Source organism: Artibeus jamaicensis, unplaced genomic scaffold (genome assembly GCF_021234435.1).
Source record: "Artibeus jamaicensis isolate MK-2021 breed Jamaican fruit bat unplaced genomic scaffold, CSHL_Jam_final contig_548, whole genome shotgun sequence".
Lineage (NCBI taxonomy): Eukaryota > Metazoa > Chordata > Mammalia > Chiroptera > Phyllostomidae > Artibeus > Artibeus jamaicensis.
Window position 1 is genome coordinate 22,094,219 of NW_026521883.1, and position 18,319 is coordinate 22,112,537.

General features: G+C 39.2%; 2 protein-coding genes across 3 annotated transcripts in view; one reads left to right on the forward strand and one right to left on the reverse strand.

Annotated features, from left to right (window-relative positions):
* SHC4 (SHC adaptor protein 4) overlaps positions 1–18,319 on the forward strand; it is a 104,141-nt gene that overhangs the window by 47,155 nt on the left and 38,667 nt on the right. For both annotated transcript variants that reach the window (XM_037156484.2, XM_053670121.1), the window contains exons 3-6: positions 744–807; positions 4,283–4,402; positions 12,934–12,987; positions 17,313–17,364. In XM_037156484.2, the coding sequence (XP_037012379.2) occupies positions 744–807; positions 4,283–4,402; positions 12,934–12,987; positions 17,313–17,364 (290 nt within the window). The remainder of the gene's footprint in view (positions 1–743; positions 808–4,282; positions 4,403–12,933; positions 12,988–17,312; positions 17,365–18,319) is intronic.
* Positions 7,960–9,685, reverse strand: EID1 (EP300 interacting inhibitor of differentiation 1). The gene has a single exon (XM_037156485.2). It carries the CDS (start codon positions 9,604–9,606, stop codon positions 9,037–9,039), a length of 570 nt encoding a protein of 189 aa, XP_037012380.2. The 5' UTR covers positions 9,607–9,685; the 3' UTR covers positions 7,960–9,036.

Consider the following 18,319-nt stretch of genomic DNA (forward strand, 5'->3'; position numbering starts at 1 on the left):
TGCTGAGTCCCAGACACAGAAGCTCTTCGTTCTGACTGCATTTCTGGAGAGGAGGGCGCCAGCGTGTTCGCCACTTCCATTAAGGAACGACTACTTCTTTTAGTGGTGCCTTTCTCTCAGGAAGTCCAATATGTAGTAAGGCAGAAAAATAAGCAAAGGAGGAAATTTGTTATTGATTTTCTTTTCTTCTGTGAAATTGCGTGAAAGCTCAATGGCTTGTTGTAGTAATTTAGTCAATAAGGCTCCATTTGAGACCACCTAGAAGTCCACTTCTCTCCCTGTCCTTTCAGATTTCCTCTAGTGCCCCGTTCTTTTCTATTTAATTGTCTGTGGTGCTGAGATACTATGAAGCTTTTTACTCATAGTGCCACAGAGAGGATTATGCTCAAGGTAAACTGCAAAACATTCCTGATCAAATTCTGCCCCTCCTTTTTGTTTAAAAATCAACAACACTACAAACCAAACCTGAAAGTACAAGGGTAAAAAAAGAGATGAAGGAGAGCAGTGGAACTGCTTCTTGCAGAGCAGTTGTTCAGCATTAGTGTGTTGCTGGGTTTTCTCCGGTTTGAACTGCACAAGTACTAAGCATGATATTTACTCCTAGGGGGGCAGGGGAAGGTTGTTTACTTCAGAATCTCCATTACATGTGTGTACATTTTATTCATAATACTCGCTAACATTTGTTCAACATTTACTGCGTGACAGATAGTACGCAAAGTCTTTACATGGTTTTTGTTCCGTAGGGAAGCAATAAGTCGCCTGTGTGAAGCTGTCCCTGGGGCAAACGGAGCCATAAAAAAGCGAAAGGTAAATATCGGTGTGGTTTTCTTGTTTTATATTTTCCCAACTGTGGGAAAGAGGATATCAAAATAGTTGTTAGTCCGTTCCACCATATGACCTAATAAAGGTCTAGAATGGCCTTTATTAGTTGTCATGATCTTAGAGATGCAACTCAAAGTTGCGCTCATCCCTAAAACTTTCCTGGCTTGCCTGACACTGTCTTAAATGGCAATGCCTAGAGTGGCAGTGGAGGAAGCACCTGCGTTTCGAGTTGGAAAATCTGGGGTCCAGGCCTGGGTCTTTATTTTCCTTTGAACATGGTCTCTTGTCTCTCTGAGACTCCGTTCTTGTTCCTGCAGTTACGGTGCTGAACCAGATGACCAGTTTGGTGCCTTCCAATTTAGACTTTTCCAGCTCCTTGGCCTATTTTCAAATGGAAACCTGGGTGCTGGCAGAGGTGAAATGAGAACACACCCGTGGAAGGGAGCCCTTCATGAGGAAGGAGCACAAGTTTTGGTGTCAGACAGACTGGGGTTTAAATCCTGCCTCTGCCTCCTTCTTTTAAAAGAACAGAAATTCAATCAAGTAAATTTGAAGATGGACTTGGCCTTACTGAGTGATTCATGAGTCGGGCAGCATCCCATCTGATAAACAGAGAGGTGCTCTGAGAATCTACACAATTTAGAAGGCTTTTATAGGCAGAAACTGTGCCGGATAAGAAAGCTATTAGCAAAAAAAAGACCAAAAGGAAGTCCGTTTTAGGCAAGGTTACCTTCCATTAGGGAAAATCGGGGTCTAATCAGGCAGGTTACCTCCGTCTCCTCCTCGGGGTGCTGAGGGCCCATGTGAGAGATTACCTCACTGGGACTGACCAGGAAATTCCAGATTGGCAGATTCAGAAGCGTTCCTGGAGAAGGTCTGAAACTGCAGTTAGGTCAGGCATTAAGTTCAGGTTCAGTGTCATGGGCTTTAGCACAAGGGACTCCATTTGGGGCCTGTGGTTTTTTCCTTTAACACTACTAACCGTGACCTTGGACAAGTCACTTCATCACTTTACCCTTTGGGTCCTTGGTTTCCTCATGTGTAAAGTGGGAGAAAATAACACTTACTTTATACAGTTGTGTAAGAATTAAATAAAATGATATCTACAGAGTACCTAACAGTGTCTGACACATTTGAGACTTTCAACAACAATGGTAATTAGAATTATTGTTATTAAGCTTTTAAACCTAGAATGTTTAGTTGCTTTGAAAAGTCCAAAAGAGATGTGAAGGCTCTTAAAATAACTATAGAAATGTGAACTGTTTAAGAGGGCAAGGATTTTTAGGTATTTTCCAGTCCAGCCGTCTCATTTGGCCAGCTTCTAAGCTGTGGTTCCGAGAGGCGACTTGCCTTGTGCATTAGGATGATGAAGATCAGGGCGTGCTATCGAGGCAGGTTCCCCATCATCGTGCTCTGTTTCCACACCACCCTGCCTTGTTCATCATCAGTTTGCATCCTTCCTCATCATTTTGCATAGAGCTGACCCCAGAGTAACCCAGAATGACTCAGATGAGCCACATGGTAGGGAACACTCTGAGAGATGGCCTTTGAATTAGAACTGCCTATTGCTCATTTCTTTGACGGAACCCACAGCCTCCAACATCCTCCCGCTTCTCAGAGCCTCTGAACAGGATGCGTCAACCAGATGATCCCAAGAAACAGGCTTGTTCACTTAAGACTTTCTCATTTCAGGAGTGGGGAGCCCACACACCAAAACGTAAGACAAAACAAACCAGGCTGTTATTGTTGCAGAAAGTATACCTTTAAAAGAATAAAAAAAGAAAAATTTAATTTTTGTAATCTAGCATTTATCAAATAATACATGCCACGGACTCTTCCAATCATTTTTTAAATATTTCTATACTTTCTTTTCCCCCAATTAAAAAATTGTAGTAAAATATATATAATGTAAAGTTTACCTATTAACCACTGTTAAGTGTACAGTTTAGTGATATAAAGTATTTTCATGTTGTTGCACAGTCAACACCACCATCTCCAGACCTCTTTTCATCTTGTAAAACCACCACTCTATACCCAGTAAACAACTTCCCATTCCTCTCTTTCTCCATTCCACTGTGCATGTGCGTGTGTGTTGGGGGGAAGAGAGAATGAGAGAGAGAAAGGAACTCTGCTTCAATGGGATAAAGAAGATAGGCAACAGGAATCACACTTCATCCACCATTCTACTTTCTGTCTCTATGATTTTGACAACTGAGTACTTCATGTAAGTGGACTCATACTGCATTTCTCTTTTTCACTTAGCATAATGTCCTCAAAGTTCATCCATGTTGTAGCAGTGTCAGAATGTCCTACTTTTTAAGGCTGAATAGCATCCCATTGTATGTACGTAATGCATTTTGTTTATACATTTATCTACTGATGCCCACTTGGGGTGCTTCCACATTTTAGCTAATGTGAATCATGTTGCTAGGAATACAGAGATCCAGACATCTGTTCCAGTCTCTGCTTTCAGATTTTGGGGGTGTATCACAAGAAGTGGAATTGCTGGTCATGTAGTAATTCTATTTTTAGTTTTCTGAGGAACTGCCACATCGTTTTCTTTGGTGGCTGCACTGTTTTACACTCATACCAGTGGTGCACAGGACCTTCCATTTCCACACATCCTTGTCAACACGCGTTCGTTGGGGCCGGTTATAGGTCCATCCAGATTTTCTACGTGTTCGCGATTTGGTCTTGGTGGGTTTAATGTTTCTAGGAGTGTGTCCATCTCATCTAGGTAATCCAGCTTGTTGGCATCCGATTGTTTACAGTACTCCTAATTCTTTTGATTTCTGTTGAATCGGCAATAAGGTCTCCACTTTCATTTCTGATCTTAGTTATGTAAATGTTCTTTTTATTAGTCCAACTAAAGGTTTGTCAGTATTGATCTTTGTGAAGAACCAACTTTTGCTTTGGTTGATTTTCTCTTTTCTTTTTCTAATCTTTCTACCATTTGTGCTCTAGTCTTCATTTTTGTTCTCTCCTTCTGCTAGTTTTAGGTTTGGTTTATTGACTTTGGTTGTAAAGCTAGGTTGTTGATTTAAGTTCTTTTTTGATGTGTTTGTAGCTATAAATTCTCTGCTTAAGCACTGCTGCATCCCATAAGTTTTTGTATATTGTTTTTCATATTCTTGGTCATCATAAAAAACCTAGACAGCAACTTTTTCTTTTTTCAATACTTGTGGTGTCCAACAGGACTTGAGAGAGCAGCTAGTCCGGACTGTCACAGGGATTCCTTTCATGTAAACCAGGGCCCTACTCCCAATACTTGGGGCAAAAGGAATGTATGAGAAAAGTTCTGAGGGCTCAAATTTCACTAAAGAATTTACTGTATTCTAATTTTTAAAAACTTTTTATAAAAAAATCATTTCATCTCATTTGACTTATTTTTCAACATTTAGAGAACATTAATTCTGTAACAAAAATTCATAACTTAGAGTGTTGTTTGTTCTTTTTAAAGCCTCCAGTTAAGTTCCTATCAACAGTTCTTGGCAAAAGTAATCTTCAGTTTTCGGGAATGAATATAAAACTGACCATCTCAACATGCAGCCTCACACTGATGAATCTTGACAACCAACAGGTAAGATCATGGATGTCATTTATAGATTAACATATTATCTATTTCTCTGGAGGAGCCTGGGCATAATAAAGAAAATAAGTTTCAGACAGACTATACCTAATTTACTAAGGCAGAGGGGAAAAAACCTGCAAAGGATGTATACATAACAAAAATTAGAACAGCGTTTCTAGCCCATCACAGGGCCATTTGACGGCTTGCAGACCTTCCCTTTACCTAACTAACTTTGCAATAAGAACCAAGGTGCAAAGAATATAGCAAATATCATTTGGCCACTTCTATCCTTGAATCAGTCATTTGTTCCTCTCCACCAGCCCTCTCTGAAGAAAAAGCAATTTCATTACCAGAATTAAGGACACAGGAGGGTGATATCAGGGTTAATGTTCTAGCTAAATGAAATCTAAGCAGAAAATATTTTCTTACAACTCTTGAGGTTGAAAGCTTTTAAAAATGTTATTGTAGAAACATGACTTTCTCATCTTTGATGGTTTATGATACTACGGTTTGCCTGAGTTTTCACTGTTAACCTTATTTCTCAAAAAACAGCACTGCTGACGCACACAGGCACTGGACTGTGTACCTGCAAATAGGACGCGTTTGACCCGCTTTTTACTTTTTAAACGAACTTCCTGTATCAGCTTATTTATGTGGGTTAGTCTAGTTTTTCTCTAATTTGCAGTGATTTGAGATTTTTAATATCTAAGTTTTACTGTACAGAGCGCTGTTGATCAGGGACTCATGGAAGGTTTAATGTGTACTGGGCATGCTAAAACAGTGAGATTTTGAGGTCACACATGGGTTGAAATCCTGGCTTTGCTATGAATGAGCAAGCCACCCTACCACTGAATTTTCCTCATCAGTGAAATGAGGGTTACAGGACCTATTCATAGAGTTTCTGAGGGGATGGACTTAGCCACTGTATATCTCACAGGGTTACTTAGAGGATGAAGTAGTATCATGGATGTAAATCACTCAGCACAGTGCCAGTCATATGATACCCATTATCATTATTATTTACTCCAACATTCTTTGAGACCTTTTCATATACTCAGTACTTAACAGGGGAAACATACTATATAAAATTACAGAATTGTCAGTAATATATAAGTATAGTTATATAGATTTTGACTTTCATTTTTTGCCAAAAAATTCAACTGCGGTTTTGAGGGCTGCTTTATTCTCTAATTGCAAAAGCAGAATAAAATATATTGATTACACAGTAGTACAAATCATCATAGAGGAAAGTGCTTAACATGAAACAGGTCACAATAGATTTCTGTCCAGTTGGGTCCTCATTGGTTATTTGAGAGGAGCTATCACTGGTACGATGACAGGAGAACATTTGGGGCTGTACTTAAAAGATGCGATGTACCAGGGTAGAAGGTGAAACATTCCTTCAGTATTTCAGATGCTTTGCCTTCAAGACATTTGTCGATTTAAAATTTATGTTTAGTTTTCACCCATGGGTATGGTACCAGCAATGCTTAATCCTTTTAGTTATGAGATGTCATTGAACATGGGAACCCTCGAATTATTTGAGTATTGTAGGGAAGGAGGAAGAGCTGGAGCCCATGTGGCAATGGCCTTATGTGTAGAATCTAATGAGCATTTCAAAAACTGGCTTTTTTTCCACAGTGTGCCTACGGAATGGGGAATTTAGGAATAATAGGGTTGTGGTGGGTATAGTTTACTCTCAGAATTTCTTTTACCTCCACTACCTTTTCCCCCAGATCACTGCTATTAGATGTGGTATTGCCACTCACCTGTAATCGTTCTGGCAGGACAGAAGGAGGGACGGTGGGCTTGGGGGGCTTCTGCTACTGGTAGTTGTAGCAATGAGGTGCCTTTGGGAATGCTTCACACCTTTTCTTCACTGGTGACATGGAATGGGGTTGTGATCAGCTCACTGCTGGAATGGGGACTAAAATTAGGATCTCACTGATACAGAGTAGTTGAAATAATTTTAAAGTATTCGGCAGGCCTGGGAGAAATGGTGTTGGGGGAGGTGTACAAAAAGATGCGCCACACTCCAGATGCTTAAACTCAAGAGGCTTTATACGTTCCATCAAAAGGGCAACTGAAGGGTTTGAAGGATGAAGGCAGCAGAGAAGCGACTTTATGAAGTAGCGTGAGCAAAGGATAATTCATTATATTCTTCTTAAAAAAAGGGACCATTTGAAGTTCTAAGATCAGTGCAAAGATACACTAATGCCTCCCACACCTTGACTTCTAAGATATACTCTGGACTGAAAACATAAACAGATTCAAGTTTATAGATACATTGGTGGCAGAGATTTTATGTGTCAGATGGTTCACATTTATTTTCAGCCACTGAAAACTTGGAAAATGTAACGGTTCACTTCTAGAAAATGTCTGATAGAACCTCAGGCAGGAAATAAAACTAAACAATTAATGCTTACAGTTTTAAAAACTTACCATATTTGGGGATGTCAAAATATTATTTTGGAAAAGCAAGTTATAGGGTTTTTTCTTATTTTATACTCCTTGTTATAAAAATTCAAGTAATAGGATTCCTTGACATACTCTAATATAGTATTTTTGGGCCTTAAGCAACACTGTCAGTCTCAGTAATTTCCAGTTACTATTTCTTTATTCATTTCTACATCTCCTACCACCAATTCTAACAGCTACTGAAACTGAGAAGGGTAACAAAGAGATAAGGAGGGTAAAACAAGCAGAAAATAGAGACGTCCTTTAGTCTCACATATTGACAGAGGCCAGGCAGGTAACGCAGTGTTCAGGGACAAGGAAAAACAGTGGTGCAGGCACAGTGACAATTGCCGAGTGCCACTTGGACTCTGTGTCAGCAAGACAACGTTGGGGAACATGGCCAACAGAAGACCTTCCCTAAGTAAAGGTGAATTGGGTGCTTTTTCCCCATGTCAGGACAGGTCTCCTCTTTCTCCTCTTTTCCTTCTCAGAGTACCATTAATTCACATCACACAAGCAACTGACTCTTCATCCACAGACTCATGTTAGTGCAGCTACAGGCTGTCTGAAAGTGTAACCAAAGAAGTGAGACAGAATTGTTTGTTGCCTCCTATCTAGGCTCCCCCATCTCTCTCTTCCTCCCCACCAAACTAGTGTTAGTGATTATGCTCATCCTTGTCAATCCCCATGTTTTACAGAAAACAAATCCCCTCTGTAAGGCTTTGAGTTGTGTTGTACTGGATGTGTCTTTTGCTATCATAATGGAGCAGGAACATCTAGTACCTTATTACTGATCGTAAGACCTACTGATATATTCCGTTTTACTGGTCACAGCCTTCTGACATTATTATTAGAGAACTTTAGATCCCTAGTAAAATAACCATAGCAACATGCTCATTAATTTCCCCAGGTTAGCAAATTCTCTTATAGGAATTTACTAAATTTAGTTTCCAAAAATTAAGTTGCAAATCATGTATTTGAAGCTGGAACACCTTACCTTATAGTGGTTAAGTTTAAATGATAATGTGGTTGCAATAATACATTGAAAAAGCAGGATACAATAAAAATAGTATATAAAGTATGTATGGAATACTATTAGCCAAACAAAATACACAGAACAAGAAATTTTATTGTCTCAGATGCTGGTGAATAAACAATAACAAGCTTAATTAAAGGAGACAGAAACTTCAGAAATTTCTGGACCTTTAAAACCTTTATAGGTTGATGGCATAATTGTTCATAATATCTTTTTTCAATGTAGGACATTCCTTTTACTTGACAATTTCCACTTAACACTTCTTTTGTTATGAAGTTCAACCAGTTTTTTCCCTGTAAAGTTCAATGGAAACCAGAGAGCTAAAACAAAATTTCCCTAAGATATAAGAGTATTAGAAATAGTTTGTTTTCTTTGTACTTTTACATATATTTTTAACATCTGAATCTGAAAGTTTAATAAGGATTTCATTTCTGACTTTTAAAAAAAATGATCAAGATAATGAATTTTCTTGAATTACAGATCACAGTAGCTTTATTATTGATCAAGATATATGCACAAATACAATTTCAGATGCCCTTGGAAACACATTAAGACACGTTACACAAGATACATATTTCTTTCTGGGTTTGCTTACCCTTCTGTAATACTAAGAAGGTTCACTTGTCATACACTAAAAATTTAGCCTTTGATAACTATAGCTTGGACAGATCACAAAGTGGAACCTTCAAAGTTTTCTCAATAGGCTTTCTGTCCAAATAACTCAAAGATATCTGGTGTTTTAAGTTGGACATACTACTTTTCCTTTTGTAATTAGTATCGGTAATTAGCTGTTGTACTAGCAATTTGTCTTGGTCTTGACTTATTCTTGCAAAATCACTCCTTATGGTGATATATGGAATTTTCCCCAATGCAAAGAAAATATTCTGGATTGATAACAAAGTCAAAGCCATAGTGTTTCAGGATACTCTTGAAAACCAGTTTCAACAGTCCTAAGATCCTTTTTCTTTAACAGTTTTTTTTTTCTTTTTCCGCAACTGTACAGTCACTGCCTAGTCTATTATGCTAAACAGGAAAAAAACTTTTTTGAAGATCAACTTTTTAATTGGCACAGAACTATTTGAAATAAACCCGAGACAGTGGAATTTTGGGTCCCTCCTCAAGTAGTTTCCTCCTCTTCAACTGCATTTAACTATTCTCTATCAATAATCTCATCACATCCCAGTTCTTCAGTCAGACGATTAACAACCATAAGTGAAAAAAGCTCTTCGATAAAAGCCAACTGATCAAACGGGGTCTTCTCTTGATGCATCTGAAAACCACCATTCAGGGCTGATTCTCCTGTTCTGGATGTTCTCAGAAACATACTGTTGGCTTCTTCGAGGGCCGTTGATACTCTGTAGCCTGCACCATTCAGCTGCTCCTCTTCTGGATAGTTGTAGTCATCCTCCCAGTCATCAAATTCCTCACCCTCGCTCTCGAAGTCAGGGCCCACTGCCTGGCCTGGCTGCTCCCCGGGGCTGGGCCGCTTAGCAAGGCCTCGGTCGCCCTCTGGCCCCGTCACTGGCTGGGCCCCCTCCTCCTCCATTAGGCCGTCCTCCTCCAGCTGTGGCCGGGCCCGGTTGTGGGATGGATTCTGGGATGGCGCCCGGCCCGCACTGCCTACCTCCATCCGCCGAGGGTTACTCTCACCAGGCATCACATCCATCTGCAGGTCATTGCTTTCTTCATACAACTCGGACAACTGCTGCATTTCCGACATGGTATCAGATCTTGCAAGGCGTTTTCAGCTAGATCGGAGCGCTGCTGCCGTGTGGTTGTGCGCGTGCGCAAACGGCGTGCGCAACCCCCGGGCGTCTGCGTGACCCCCAGACTCCACCGCCCCCTCGGCGCGCCGCTCCGGATGGCGTCAGCTGGGCTCGGTGGTCCACGTTTTGTTCGGTGGAATTCGTATTTTAAGATTGTGCAAAGCAAGAGCGTCACTTTGTCTCCCCTCTACTTAACCGTTGTGCTGCTTATGATGCTACAAACCTGGAAATAGGTGCTTGCTGTAACTCGCTCTATCGTCCTCCTTCCCGTTTCCTTCCTCCCTCCGCCCACGATCGCGTCTGCTCCGGGTTTTAACTACCTGTTGTCTGTGGTAGTGGCTTCTGAATCCACACTTCCAAATCCCGCGGTGTTCTCATCCACAAATCAACATGTTAAGAGCGGATCCTCATTAGAAAAAGTTAAATTCATACCTAAGCATATACTGTCCGTGCTCTTTTAAAAAAGTCGTAGTGAGGAAATACTCGGTCTCACTTCTTTTCACAAGAGGTAATTTTCCATTATTATAAGTTTGGTGTGTATTGTTGAAGTCCTTTTTCTTTGCATTTACATAGATATTAAATTCTCACTGAAAAATCTAGCTTTTTTTTATTATGTCTCATGTAACTGTCTTCAACTTATAAAACAAACACCTCAGTGTTGTCTTGAAGTTATAGCTTTGTTAGTATATGTATTTTTTCATACCATCCCCTTTGTATACCTATGCTATGGTTGACCTGTCTGTAAAAATAATTTGTGATTTTTTAATATTATAAACTGGCTAAATGAATGTCCATGTTAGTCAATATTTCTCTAGAATAAATACCTAGAAGCAGAAAGGAGGAGTCAGAGGGTATGCATACTTTAGTTGTAGTAAATACTGTCAAATTGCTTTCCAAACTTGCTGTACAAATTTAAGTTCTAGCCAATAGTGTTTGAGAATATCCACACCCTAGCCACACATGATTGCACTGAACTTGACAGTTTTATCAATTTAATGTATTTTGCTTTAATTTGAATAATCTTAACTTCTTGAAGATTATTTTTCAGTATACTTATTGAACATTTGTATTACTTCTGAAAATTAACTGGTCTTATTTTGAGTTTATTTTTTTCTTATTGATGCATACAGATTTCTTATAAACTCTTACATTTGTTTTACATGTTGCAAATGTATTCTCCTTTACTGTTGTTTGTCCTGTTTAGGGGTCTTATACAAAAGTTTTAAAAAGAGTCTATATAATTTAATTTAAGGGATTTTTTGTATGTCTTTTTCTGTGTACTAAGATGGGTTTTTCCTGTCTCGAAGATCAGAAGCATAATCTTTTATCAGTCTCCTGGTATATTTATAAACCTTTTATGAATCAAACATTTATATAGATGATATGAAGACAGGGTTTATTTATATTTTCCCTTTGTGTGTGTGTGTATGTATCCAACTCCACAATTTAATCACTTATACTTTTGTCTGTTTGGTGCAACATTTACTGTAGACTAAAAATCCATGACTATATGAGTCTGTTTTTAGACTTCATATTCTAATGAATTTCTAGTTTTATAATATGCTTTGCTAATAAGGAAAAAGTCGAGTCTTTTTGTTCTTTAAAAATTTTTCTTTAGCTTTTTTTGCACATATATTGTTCCATGTGAATTTTAGAACAGCATGAAACATTCCTTGAAGGCATTGGTGGAATTTTTATTGGGATTGCATGGAAATTACACATTAATTTAGGGGAGAATTGACATCTTTACAGTATTATCTTCTAATCCATAAAGGGGATATATATCTTTTTACTTTTTACTTGTTCAGGTAATATTTACACCCTTTGACAAGGTTTTCCAAAAGTCTTTGAGCAATTCCTCTAAGATTTATACATAGGTACTTTTGTAAAATGTGCCTCCCTCTACCCTCCAAGTACAGTGTCTAATAGGCAGTTGCTGATGTACAGGAATGACATTGATCTGTGTGTATTGATTTGTTTTTAGTAATCAATTTAACTGAAATGTAAATAGAGAAAAGTGCACGTCAAGATTATCACGAAATGAACATACTTGTGTTGACTACTACCCAGATGAAGCAACACCATTTCTTCCCAGAAAACCTCTTGCCATCTCTTCTTTGCCCAGAAGTAACCACTGTCCTGACTTCAAGCAGAATAAAACAGTTTTGCCTGTTTTTGAACTTCGTGTAAATGAAACCATGCAGCCTGTATTTTTTTGTGTGTCTGGCTACTTTTGCTGAAGAAACATACTGTTGCTATGTGGTAGTTCATTGTTAATATCACAGCAGTCCTAGTTGGGACCGTTTACAGTTGTGCTCTGTTATGAAAAGGGCAGTGATTATCTTTCTTTAGCATGCCTTTGGTGCACATATTTACACAGTTCTGTTGGGCATGCATTCTTTTAGGAGTAGAATTGCCTGGTCATTTTTTCTAAGCTACTTTAGTATATTCTGTTAAACACCTGTGAAGAGGAGATTAGTTAATAGGTGCACAGTTGGTATTTCAATGAACCTTCAACAGTTTGACAAATACAGTATGGCAAATATATCTTTGAAAATTGGTCATTATACTTTGGGTATTGTAAACAAGTAATCCTAGAATATCAGGTAAAAGAGATAATCTTGGCTAAGTTAATGCAGTTTACTTGAATAATCTTACTTCATATTGGAAATCTTAATGTTAGTTCTTCAGGATACTTTTCATAGCAAATGACTGAAACCCACTAATTTATATAAAGATCCACACCAATTTATATAAAGATAAATTAATAAAAGAAAAAAGATAAAGGGAGACAAGAATTGTATTGGTTAATATGATGAAACAATGTTACCACCAGATTTTATTCTATTTTTAATTCTCAGCTGATTTTCTCCAGAGGTAAACTTCACTTTTCCAGTAAGGTTTTCCCACGTGTCAGCCAAAGACTCCCTAAAATTCTGGGCTTACATGGTCTTTAATGGCAGAGAGAGAGGTATCCTTTCCTTTTGTCCCTGTCAGTTTCTCCCCAGAGATACTGATTGGCTCTGATGTATTCAAGTATTTTCTGATTGGCTAGGCATGGATCATGTGTCCACCTGCAAGGAGAGGGCCAATGAGATGGGCATGTCAAACCCACCTGAATCTTAGGGTCAAAGTGAGATGATTACAGAATGTGGATGGAGTGGTTTCAAAGGATGCTGTCAAAGCCAAAATGAAACGTATGTCTGTTACTGTTAGATTGTGTGTAGCTAGGACTAGTTAATTTATAGAGTCATACATGTTTAATTTGTTATGTTTTCCAGATTATTGCAAATCATCATATGCAGTCTATTTCATTTGCCTCTGGAGGGGATCCTGTAAGTATGGATTCATAAAAGTTATTTTTATAAGAGGTAAAAGAAATTCCACATAAAGTGTACTAGCCACTACCTGTCCTTTTCAAATCTCTCATTAGAGTTTGTGAATTGCTACATGTAGCAGGTAATCAAAAATTTGGTTTTGACAAAGTGTGTCCTGTCACTGACTTTTAAAATATTTGGATTAGTAGTAGGTAAGCTAATAATAATACTCCATTGTGGTCATAGCTACAGAGTTATAATCTGAGGAACCTTCCGTAGATAACATCACAATCAGGAAAAACAAGTATGTCATACATGTGTTGCCGTCCTTCCTCAGAATTCTCCACACAGAGTTCCAGGCCGATGCTACTGATCAGTTGGATTTGGCATATGAGGGGAAGCTGATCTACTATACATGGCAACTTATTCTAATCTAGAATGAGCTACCAGGTTTGCAGAAACTTATGGAGGTAACACTCAGGTGGGAAGAAAACAGCGATTTCTCTTTCCCAAGAAGAGCAGTGTGTCTCTACCAAGAGGCCACGCGGTGCTCATTTCCCGTGAATGGCACTCTCTCTGCAAGCCTACTTTGCAGAGCAGAGGTTCATTCCCTGACTTGATACCACATCATTTCCAGACTAGAGCAAAAGCAGAGGGGTGTTGAAGCTATGAAGCCTGTGACCGACAAAAAATCTGTTTAAACTGAGGGAGTAGAGGGAGGACTTCGCTCCTCTGTGACATCGTGACATCTTTCTACCTGTGAGCATAGAGAAGGCTAGAGGAGGGCAGGGTCCGACTTTCGTAATGATTGAACATCAGTACGCCAGGAAAACACGGCAAATTTATGAAGTCCTTGTCCTTACAGTCTGTTGCCACCTTCTTTGCACTTACTTTTAAAGAGTATGTCCTTCAGAAATGAGGCAATGAAATCCACTTTAACAGTTCATTTTTTTCCTCCACCACACTTGGTTCTTTCTTCCAAATGAGGAATAAAGTTTGGGGCCATAAATGATGGGACACATATCTTAGAATCCCAAGAGAGGAAAGGAATGGTAGTGAAAGTTAAATCTGGCAGCTAGTGTCACTGCAGGGTTTTGATTGATTTTGATCTCGAGGCTAAATATTTAAAGGAAAAATAAATCTATCCTAAAAGCAAATGAAGTTCTGAAGTTTCTCTGTGTAAACATTGCTTCCTTTACCGACTTCTAATGTTTAAGCAAGTTCCTCCACTTGGACGTTGGCTTTTTTGTATGTGAAATACATACAGAAAAGAAGTTAAATACTATTTAAATCGCTCATTCTTTAAAACATTTCAGTAATTACTGGCCTCCCTATTGGCTACCAGTGATTCACAGTACTTAAACATGTCAAACCTGATCACCTGCTTTTAGAGCTTCCTTGAAACCTGTGGGAGAAAAGTGACCTTTAAAGGATTTTAAATCATTGAGTTTTTGTTTCTTTTATTAATGGATACTTAATTTTCCCTTTAGGCTTCACTACTTCCTCACCTTTCAGCGTTAGGTATGGTTATTTTCAAATGAACATTTTAGTTCCATGGTGCCACCCCTTAAAAATAAACCAAATTTTAGATTTCCACCTTTTCCCTAAGAGATTTCACAAATGGCTAATTGTGGATTCACTAGCAAATGGGACATGCAAGGTGCCTGCCGCTTAGCAGCTGCAGCGCGAGCCCAGGGCTGAATCTGAAGTCTGATCCTGCAGCTCTGTCCTCAGGCCCCACTGTGGCACCAAGGGACGTGTTTGGTAGCAGAGAGAGTTGACTGAATCCAGCCTGAAAAGGCCTGCGCTGTCTTTTCTCTCTCTAACCCATTATGGTTCGGTTATCCATGAAGGAACAAAAAACATTCTTTAAGATACTTTAAGTAATGAGGCCTATAAATGGAGTGTGAAAAATAATTGTTGCTGTTTGCCTTAAATTTCCCCTTTCAAGTTTGAAGGGTTACTGTCATCATATATAGGACTGGTGTCCAAATCCTTTTATTTACCATAAGCATTTCTCATAAGTATACCCTGAACTATGATGTCTATTATAGTTCTCCAGAATCTGAATTATTTTGAGACTGTCTTTATGTGCCTTTAGTTCTGTATTTCTTTCGACCCACCGAAGCATTGCCCCTACCAAAAACGAACCGTAAAGAATTTGTGGCCCCTGTGGGAAGGTTTTTTTTGTACTGAATGGAGTGGGACTTCGGTGTTTCCTACAGCTGGGGCAACAGCCTGCGATTTGAGATCAAAACTGTGGCCACCACAACCTTAGCAGTAGAGGTCTCCCAGTGAAGTTGCACCCTCAGGTCAGGGAGGTAGTAGGGCAGAGTGCCAAGCTTTGGAGTCCAGTAGCCTTGGCTTATTTATCCTGTCTGGGCTACAGGGTCCTCACCTGTAAAACAAGGAAGGCTTACTCTTGCCTTGCAGTGTCTCCAGTATTGAGTGAAATGATGGGTGTAAACTGATCCTGCCTGGCACAGAGTGACAACGGACAGCTATCACCAATGTTGCCAACACATGCCCATATTTTTTTAGGACACTCACTGAGATCATTTGCAACTCCACAGCTAACTGGGTACAAGGGGTCAGAAGCTAAGTCTCCATGGCCTAATGTAGAGCCCTCCTTCTTTCTACCCAGTTTTCTCCAAAGTTTAAAGAATGCTGGGTATTCTTTCTTACTTTTCATGACCTTTGTTCATCCTCATCTTTACTCTCTTCTCTTCCTTCTATCAGCCCTGAAGGCAGTTCTTGGTAATGCTTCTGTATCTACATATACTTTATCCATTTCAAAATGCATTAATGAGTATGACCATATTAAATGCATTTTCATAGAGTTTCCCCCACTATTTGTGCTTTACTGTTAACATTCTTTAAACTCTCCGAGATATTTACAAGGACAGAATTTTAGAACTGTAAGACTGTTGGGCACTCTTTTGAAGATGTGGAAACAAAGGTCTGGAGAGGTCCCATGGCCTCTTTCCTGGCATCTAATACACCAGACAATATTGTAGGCATCACCCCACCCCTGTAACTTTAAAAACAGCAGCCAGGTCCCCAGGGATTGTGGCTTTCCTTCTAAATTAACATAAAACAAAGCCTATAGATATGAACTTACTTATATACAAGATATTTCTAGTTTTTTTTTTATCATTTTGCATGAAAGAAATTCCCTTAAATGTGTGTTATTTGTTCAATAAGTTCTGCTGATCCTGAGACCCTGTTCCTGTGTGGTTCGTTGTGGATTATTGAGTGACTGTCCTTGACGGCGTCACAGACATGGGCTGCTATTTCCTGCCAGTAGATTGTGTCTTCCCTCTGGGGAATTATACTTCTAATCTCTAAATGGCAGTGTGTGTTTTTTCCCTGAGAACCGAGATAAGAAAAAGCATCTTTAATTATTAAAATCTTATCATTCATCCATCAGCTTACTCTTTTCAGTACAATTTAGAGTTACCAAGGGGCTTTTTATTTGTTAGTTTTTCCAAAGTTAGCAACACATCTTTTTTAAAAAAAACATTTAAAAAATATTTTGTTTATTTTTTAGAGAGAAGGGGGAAAGGGAGAGAAACATCAATGTGTGGTTTGCCTCTCGCACGCCTCACTGGTGACCTGGCCCAAAACCCAGGCATATGCCCCGACTGGGAATCGAACCAGTGACCTTTTGATTCACAGGCCAGCGTTCAGTCCACACTGAGTCACACCAGCCAGGGCACGTCTTTTTTTTTTTTTTTTTTAATTCTTTAGGTTTTAATGGGTTTTCTTTTTCAAAAATGGCTTTTCTTTATCTTGATCAAATAAATGCTCATATTTTTGCTTTATTGTTCCTTAAGTTAACTTGCACTGTATCCGAGCAAGCTAATCACCACAAAAGCGAACGTTTTTCTTTATTTTTTTGATGTATGAGGATCTACTTGGACAGCTGGGACATTGTGACCCCACGTCCTTGTTTATGAACCTTCGTGACGGCATAAACCCTGCTGCTTCACCTTTCAACACAGGAGAGGACCCCAGTCCCCAACCGTTTTTAAAGCACAAATGCCCTAACATATTTCCCACTTCCTTTTAAGAGAAGTTCTCTTTTAATCTTAAGGACACAGTCTGCCTCTAGTCTTTAACCTTCAGATTCTCTACTCAAGGGGCAGAGAACATGGACCCCACAAGTACTGAAGTATATAGTGTATATTTGTTTATGCTTCCTCCTAAGATGCTGTTCTTTTCTCTTAACATTAGTATTTAAGTCCTTGCCTCACTTGCCTCAGTATCATGTCAAATGTACTCTTATCTTTCGAAAGTACCATCCATTCATTTTAAATGCAATCGTTTTCCCTTTTTTGTAGGATACTACAGACTATGTTGCCTACGTAGCTAAAGATCCAGTTAATCAACGAGGTATGGAAAGCAACTTCTAGATTTTCTTGAGAGCTGATATATACCAACTTTAAAAATTAACAGTTATTTTCAATATACAGAGTGATAAGGATCACCAGAGTGCTGTATTGGGTTCTGGAAATATTATGTAAACTTGAAATGGAAATAAATCGCAGAGCACAGTGGAAAAAATACACAGGTGGGGTTTAAATCCCAATCACTTGAGAGACTCATAAACCAAAGTCTTATCTGTTTGTTTAATCAAAAGGAAAGCTGTTTTGGCTCTGACAGGAAGGGCCAGACATCTTCAGTGGACAAATGAATTACTGATGAGACTCAAGCTTGTGGGGTTATTGGCCTGCATGGGCCTCAGAGTGTGTGTGTGTGTGTGTGTGTGTGTGTGTGTGTGTGGCTTATGCACTTGGCCTGTATGGGCCTCAGTGTGTGTGTGTGTGTGTGTGTGTGTGTGTGTGTCTTATGTACTTGGCCTGCATGGGCCTCAGTGTGTGTGTGTGTGTGTGTGTGTGTGTATGTGTGGCTTATGTACTTGCAAGAGCCTGGCACATCACTTAGAGTGTTGGCTCCTCGTCGTTTTGATCTCAGTCTGAATGTCTTCTCCAGGGAAACATCTTAGGTTGAGAGCACCTCCTATTTCCAGTTTCCATATCCCACTCTGCTGCATCATAACCCTTTATTTTTCATTTTGTTAGCACTTTTCCCACATTTTTATTTTATCTACTCACTTATTGATGTGTTTACTCATTAAAGGCTCCAGGAATGTGGGAACTGTTTGCCTCTTTCACTATTTTTTCCTCAGGCTCTCATCACAGCGCTAAGCACATAGGTGGTACCCAATAACTATCCCGTTGAATGGCTGAATGAATGGGAGAGTGAGGTGGTTGGATTTCTCATCTCAGGATTTAGCAAGGTCGCCCAAGAAGCTCATCTCCTAGCAGCACTTTGGGTCAAGAACCAT